A 7500-nucleotide genomic window follows, 5' to 3' on the forward strand; every position below is an offset into this window, starting at 1 on the left:
TTAATATAGCCCGCTACAAGCGCGCTGACAAAGAGTGCAGCTCATGAAAATTCCGCCCCACGATCCCCCATCTCCGCTCCAATATGCGCACGCACTCCCCCAGCTGCCGGCGCTATTATTCTCCAATTTCAATTTGACACCCCAGCCTTTCATGCTAATTCTATTATTGTAGGAAGTTTATGTGATTTCATATCACTAGAAATCGGTAATGTATAATAACCCTTTGGGCAAGAAACCCAGTCCCCGCAGCCGCCACCGGAAAATAATTACTTTCATATCAAAACTCTGCAGGAGCCCAGCGGCCCGGCCCTCTGCAGCCCCCGGCTCTCGTCACCCCGCCGCCGCGCGCCCCCGGCATGTGCCAGTGTGCGGGGGGGGGGTGTCGTGCGGGGGGGTGCACGCCAGGGCGCGCGGAGTGGTGATGGTTGTGGTGGTGGTGGTAGTGGTGGTGGTGGTGGTGGTGGTGGTGTGTGTGTGTGTGTGTGTGTGTGTGTGTGTGTGTGTGTGAGAGAGAGAGAGAGAGAGAGAGAGAGAGAGAGAGAGAGAGAGAGAAACACGCAAGGGGGGAGGGAAGTGGCGCCGAGTAGGAGGGGGGATCGCGGGAGAGGCTCTGAGAGGGGAAGCTGAGCTGAGGTTGCATACATTTGTTCAATCAGAAAACACAAACACGCACACAAAAGGAAGCTCAGAGCGAGGACTTGGGGGGAGGTGTGGACTCCCCTCCCAGGCACCCGCTCCCCAAAAGAGGAGTGGGTCCTTGGGAGGAGGAGGGAGAGGTAGGGGGAGCAGCCCAAAATTTAAAAACGATGGAGCCCAGAGTTTGCGTTTGATCAGCTTTATTTATAAAAAATGGTACATATATAAATATTCTTAGACATTTTTGCATTTTACAAGGCTGAGGATTCTCGTTGTGGGGTTTTTGTGGGTTAGGGGATACGGGGTCTTTTGATCCCTCCTAAGGAGGGGACCTCACCCCAGGACCTGCAGCTGCTGCCTTGGTCCCCATCGACACAGCGTTTTCGTTTGCCTTTAAAAATAATAATAAAAGGAAGGGAAAAAAAGCAGGAGGGAAAAGCAATGTCTCTAAGAGCCGATCACCTGATTCGTTGGGAGTCTGGGGCTGAGCGAGCGGGCTCGGCTGGCTAAGCGCCTCTTCCGGCCGCGGTCCCCAGCTCAGTCCATGTCCACCTCCTCGCCCTCGGGCGGGCTGGATCCCGTAGCAGCGCCCGGCTCAGCGGCGCCGCAAGTGGCTGGCTCTCCGGGTGGACTGGGGGCTCTGGGGCCCGGACCGGGCGACGTTTCGAGGGGCGGGGGCGGCGGGGCCGCGGGGCAGACGGTCCCCGCGTCCGCGCAGTCCCCGGCACCGCTCTCCGCTGCCGCCGCTGCTAGGTCCCGGAAAGAAGCGGGAGCCGGTGGCCCAGGGGAGGCAACAACCTCAGGGCTGCGACGGGCGAAAGCCGGGTCCGCAGCGCCAACAGGTCCGGGGAAGGCCCCGAAGCTGGCCTGCGCGGGCGGTGCGGGCGGCGCGGGCGGCGCGGGGGGCGCGTCCTTGGGCACCAACTCAGGGCCTGCTCCTCCCTTGAGCGCTGCCTGTGGCACCAGGAAGCCGAGGGGCTGCGTGATGGGGTAGAGCAAGAAGTGGCCCTTGCCAATCAGGGTCCGAGGTGCGCACGGCAGCCCCGGCGTGAAGTCCAACCCCGCTGTGGCCGCAGTGTTGGCTGGGGTGGCTTTGCGGCGCGGTGGCGAGTCGGACAGCAGGCTCTCCACGCTGAACGGGCTAGCCTTAGGCAGGCCTGCAGTCGACGCCGCTCCGGGCCCGCAAGGGACCGTGTCCTTGTCCGCCGGGCGGCCTAGCCGCGGCTGCGAGCCGGCGCCGCTTCTTTGGCTCGGGTAGAAGGCGGGGTCGCAGGTGCCAGGCGCGGGTGGCTCGCCAGGAGGTACCGGAGCGGAGCCCGCGATGCCAGAGCCGTGCGCTCCAGGGCCCTTGGCCGAGGCGGTCGGCGGTGGAGGCTCGGGTGGCTCTGGAGACAGGCCTCCGCCACCGCTGTCGCTGTCTGAGCTAGGCGCGCTGTGCAGGGACAGGCCACCGGGCGAGTGCAGGTGGCGGCTCTGACTCTTGAGCAGTTTCTTCTCGTGTTTGCGTTTCTTCTTCTCCATCTTCTCCAGTTCCTTGCGAGCGATCTCCTCCGGGTCCATGGGCTCCCCGCTGCACGTGGTCGGGTGCGAGTTGTGGGCTGGCCGGCCCGGGCCCTTCTTGGTGTTCTCCTTCTTTCTCCACTTGGCCCGGCGATTTTGGAACCAGACCTAGAACAGCCGGACAAAGGGGGAGGGGGGAAGGCACGATCAGGCTGGCTAGCCCTCCGCGGGGGCTGCGGACCTCCCAAGCGCGCCTGAGCGACCTGGGCTCCAGCGGGAGCAGCCGGAGCCAGGGCAAGCTCTCCACCGGCCCTTGGATGCTGATACTCGGCTTGCAGCTTCTGGCCAGCATCTCATCCACCCGGAAGGAGCATAGATGGACCTCTTGGCCAGCTTCCCGCTCTGACTTCTCACCTCGGGCCCCAGGGAGCTGCCCCTTCCTCAGGCAAAGCCCGTGCGGCCTGTGACCCCGCGCTGTCCAGAGTTCCTGGTTGGGGTGTGGGGGGCAGAAAGCAGGGCCCCGATTTGCCCTCGCTGGTATCTCTCAGTTCTAAGGGGCCTGGCCTGGTGATGGGCAGGAAAGGCTGTGCTGAGCCGGCAGCCCTCCACACCTATGTTTGACCCCCAAGAGACGCTCAAAGCCCACATTTCAGGATCTCCCTTGAAGGGAAATCTGGGTACTTCTTCCTCAAGAAGGGCCCGTGAAGCTGAACTTGGATGGACCTTCAGTCGCCCACATCCCCCAGCACAACTACACACATCGTTCTTTATGCAGGACCTAGAGACAGGGACCACAGAGCCTTTCCAAAGCAGTCTAGCTTGGCTCGATCTGGGGTGCTACAAGATGGGCAAGCAGGCCCGAGGCTGACCGCCACCCCCCCTCCCCTAGAAAGCAGAGGTGTTCTGCATTCCTCTATGCTCTCTGCAGGCCTTGTCTGGAACCGTCAAGAAGAATTTAAAGATCACAAAAGCTCCCAAGACCACTGCTCCCTAGGCCAAGGCCCTCGAAGCCCTGGGTAAAGCTACCATCCTCTGCAGAATGTGGCAATGGAAGTGCTTTGTTGTGGCCATATAAAGTTGGCAGAATTGCACACCAAACCAGCTCGAAGGGAGCCTGCTCTGTGCAGAAGTCTCCTAGACTGAGCCAAAACCCTGGGAAGCTTTCTCTTTCCTTTTCCAAAACTTTTTTTTGGGGGGGAGGGAGTGCAATTTCCGGACTACTTCATCACCACAAATTACGATCATATTACAGGAGAAATGAAAAGATCCGGACTACGCTTAAGCCACAGAACAAATTGGATAAAGGGATTTTTAAACAGAAGAGGGCCAAAGGCAAGGACCCAAACATTTCAGGCAAAACTAGGGTGCTAAACCGGTATTTTGTCAGCGTCTATCCCAGGCACCCACTAATGACACAGACCCCTCTGTACTCTAGGAAAGCACCTAATTATGCAGACATTAATTCTGGAATTTTATTATGCCAATTTGACGCTTAAAAAAAAAGAATACTGCCTCCTGGCTTCGCATGAAATCCAATAATGAAGAGGTTGGGGAGAGAGAAATTTAATGGGGAAAGGTCTTAAATTTAGACGCCTTTAAAAAAAAAAACTCCCTCTTTTCCAATGTGTTAACCGCGTAAGTTTCCATGAATTCACCCCCACCCCCCAGCGGTCGTTTGCAACGTGTTTCTATCTTAATATTTCACAGGCCAGAGGTAAGCCAACAGATATCTCTCTGCTTCGGGGCTTGGAGAAAGCCTCCGCCAAGAGCTCTCGGGCCCGGGCCCACTTTGTCCCCTCCTGAGGGACTTTTCCGAGCCTCGACAGCCTTGCCCCTTTCCAGACCTTGAGCTGCGGCAGCAGCCAATCTACACCGGGCTTCCCCGGATCGAACGCAGTCACTGCAGTGGTTACTGGGGCGCCACCAAATCTCTCTCAAATCACCTCGGCACTCTCAAGTTACCTCCAGATGGAAGAAGGGGTTCAACCCTCATAATCCCCACCCTGGCCAGCAGCGCGGAGCCTGGAAACACCTCTCAGTCACTTAGAACAAAGGCGGCCCTGCCTCACAGCGCTCTGCACGCCTAGTGCGGGACCTCGGACTCCTTGGGCGACACCAATCTTTACCTGAACTCGGGACTCGACCAGGTCCAGGCGCAGCGCCAGCGCCTCGCGCATGAACACGTCCGGGTAGTGGCTCTCATTGAATGCCTTCTCCAGCTCCTCCAGCTGCCAGCCGGTGAAGTTAGTGCGGGTGCGTCTCCGTTTGCAGCCGGGGCTCTCCTTGTCTGGATCCCCCGAGTCTGCGGGCATGCACAGGACGCTGCAAGGCTCAGCCACCCGGCAGAATCTTGCCCCGCTTGCACCCACCTCGGGTGCGGGACGCACAGAGGAGTGGGTGGCTACTCCCCAACGACCTGGTGCTCCCCACCCCCGAGGCCCCCCGTTGTGTTTCCCCGTGTCCCCGCCTCCATCCTACCTGCAAGCTTGAAGGGCTGGCTTTCGCCCGCCACCCCGCAGGCGGCCGGCAGCAGCGGCGTGGGGTTGACCACCGAGGCGGCTGCTGCAGCGCACGAGCCGCTGAGCAGGCCGTCGATGGAGAAGGGCACCGAGGCCGCGGCGGCGGCGGCGGCGGCCGACTGCAGCTGGTGACCGGCCAGCTCGTACACGTGGTGGTGGCCCAGCGGGTAGGGGAAGCCCACCACGCCGCCCAGCGAGCCCCCGAACTGGGCATGCGGGTGCTCCAGGAGGCGACCGTCCATCATCTCGCGCGCGGGGCTGGTGGGGCGCGGGGGCGCGGACGGCGGCGGGGACAGGGGCCCGGAGCCCTACACATGCTTCGGCCCGCGCTCCGCCGCTTTACTTTATCAACATCAAGCTCTCGATAATTAGCCGCGGCCCGGGGAATTTGGGACCAATAAGAAGCGCTAATCGGCTCTGACGTCAGAGGCGTGCTGGGTGCAAGGAAACGTTTTCCATATCGATTGCTAATTATACCTGACACGCACCTCCATAAACAGTATCAGGAGCTGTCACAACAAGACGGGGTGGGGAGGGAGGGGCGCCGCCGCGCTCGGCCGGCCGGGGGCCCTGGCGAGCCCCCCACTCCTGCCCCCCGCCGCTCCCGCCCCTTGCCTCCTTCTAATAGATTTCCCTTTAAAACATTCGCCGGCGTGTTGTGGGGATTTTTCACCAGAAATGCTGTACTCTCTGAACCTTTAAAGTGATGTTGCTCCAATTACAGAGAGACATTGAGCGGCAAATAGACTGATCCAATAATGGGAGATTCATCATCCGCTCTTTCCGAAACTGTCACATTGAATTTAAAACTACAAGGGCTTCTCTACCAGCCGCCTCTCCGGGGCTGCGGGCTGCCGCGAGCGGCGGCTGCAGAGGGAGGAGGAAGAGAGCAGGAGGAGGAGGGGGAGGAAGAGCGGAGGAGAGAAAGGGGAGAGAAGTGTCCCAACGAACTGGAAGACCGAGGGGAAGAAAGAGGAGAAGGAAGGACAAGCTCAGAAAAGGGGGGGGGGGTTGGGGGAGGGGAGTGCAGAAAGAGAAAGGGAGGAAGGAGAGGAAGTGGATGGAGAGGAGGAAAGGATGAAGCGGAGGGGAGAAGAAAGGGGAGGAGAATGGAGGAGGAAGGAAAGGAAGGAATGGGGAGAAAGGAAGGAGGGAGGAATGGAACGCAAAGACCGGAGAGAAGCAAAGGATAAAGCAGGAGAGGAGAAGAGAAAACAACGGGAAGGAGGATAAAGAGAAGGGAGAGTGAAAAAGGAGGGTAGACAGAGGGGAGGATGAAGAGGAACAAGGGAAAGAGAGAGAGGAAAGGGAAGGAAAGTGGGAGTAGATGGACGGACCGAGAGTCCAGAGTGAAAAGAGAATGGGGGGAAAGTAAGGGGAGGAGGAGAGGAGAGGTCACAGAGAGGAGAACCTCCAAACAGTGACTCCAGCCAAATGCAGCCCCCACCTATATGGAGTCTAACCCGATGCCCTCCTCCTTGATTGGCAGTTATCCCATCAATATAGACAGGGTGGTGGCAGCTGGGGCACCCTAACCCCACTTAACTCCCACCCATATGGATCCTGGACGCCAGCCCAGAAAAGGAGGGTGTGTGGAAGGAGGAAGGACAACGGGATAATGACCAATGGCCCACGAATGCTTCTAAATAAATAAATAAATAAATAAATAAATAAATAAATCTCCCTCGGAGTGAGTCAGCTCTGAAGAATGGGTTGGAGGTACTAACCCATCTATTATAATTAAATTATGTTCGCAGTGAGATGTCATTCCCTTCTCCACTGTAAAATATTGATAGTTTCAAAACTAAATCATTAGGGGACACATCCTTAAATAAGCGGCAAGCTCTGGCTGTGAGCCGAGATGGACCTACCCAGGATGAATGGGTATGTATACGTGTATGTGTCCTTTGTAAACGCAAGTTTGCCACTGGAGAGGTGGCTTTTGCTGGCCCCAAATTTGTAGGCCTAGTACTCTGATACTCCTAGACCGCCTGCCCCGGGAAGGGGGACCCCTAAACAACACAGCCCCAGGGCCAGTGACATGTTTGCTTTGGGTGAAAGTAACACCAGCGAGGCCACGAAGCCCCGAAAAAGAGGAAAAAAGAGGGCCAGGCCAGAATGGTGTGTGCCAGTCCAGTGTGTGTGTGTGTGTGTGTGTGTATGTGTGTGTGTGTGTGTGTGTGTGTGGTGTGTGCACGCGCGCGTGTGTGTGCCCTGACCCACTGAGCTGGCAGAGAGGGAACCAGGCTGCCTCTTTGGGGTGTTTCCCCCAACACTTACATCCTGGGCCTGGACCCCAGCAGGACTGCAATCAGGCCTAGCTTCTAATTTACAGTAGCTGGACTACCAAGTTCGACTTAATTACTCCTTCCCTCTGTCTCTGAAGGAGAGGTGGGGGATGTACAGAGTTGCAGACAGGCCTGGAGGTGGGGGACACCACTCCCCATTCCTAGTGGCACTAGAAGGGCGCTGCAAGGGTTAATCCCGAGGTCAAGGGCCAAGAGCACTACTTTTCGCTATAATTTAATTTCTTTCGCTATAAATACTACACGTAAACGCTGCCCATCCGGCTCGATTTTGCCCGTGGCCACTGCCGCCTGGTTTTCTGTCGCGCTCGCGATCTGGAATGCGACCGGCGCGTGCTTTGGAATACAGAGCTGTGATCAATCCAGCCCGAGGGGAGGGCAGCAGAGGGGGCGGGCGCCGGCCCCGCTCCTCGCCCATCTCTCTTTATTATAATGAATTAATTCGACTTTATTTATCCCATTTTCTGGAGCTGACAGAATGTTAATTTGAGTTGAAATTTCGCTCGCCTCTCACTCTCTGACCCCTGGCCTTCAGATTG

The 7500-nt window shown here is 57.9% G+C and overlaps 1 protein-coding gene across 1 annotated transcript; it reads right to left on the reverse strand.

Moving 5' to 3' along the window:
• Positions 1-877: 877 nt before the first annotated feature.
• Uncx (UNC homeobox) lies at positions 878-5399 on the reverse strand. Its single transcript, NM_017179.2, has 3 exons — positions 4615-5399; positions 4263-4438; positions 878-2304 (listed from the first exon to the last, which is right to left on the reverse strand). The coding sequence occupies exons 1-3, from the start codon at positions 4898-4900 to the stop codon at positions 1174-1176; spliced, it is 1593 nt and encodes a 530-aa protein (NP_058875.2). The 5' UTR covers positions 4901-5399; the 3' UTR covers positions 878-1173.
• Positions 5400-7500: the final 2101 nt, after the last annotated feature.

The sequence above is a fragment of the Rattus norvegicus genome, chromosome 12 (assembly GCF_036323735.1).
Source record: "Rattus norvegicus strain BN/NHsdMcwi chromosome 12, GRCr8, whole genome shotgun sequence".
NCBI classification, from domain to species: Eukaryota; Metazoa; Chordata; class Mammalia; order Rodentia; family Muridae; genus Rattus; species Rattus norvegicus.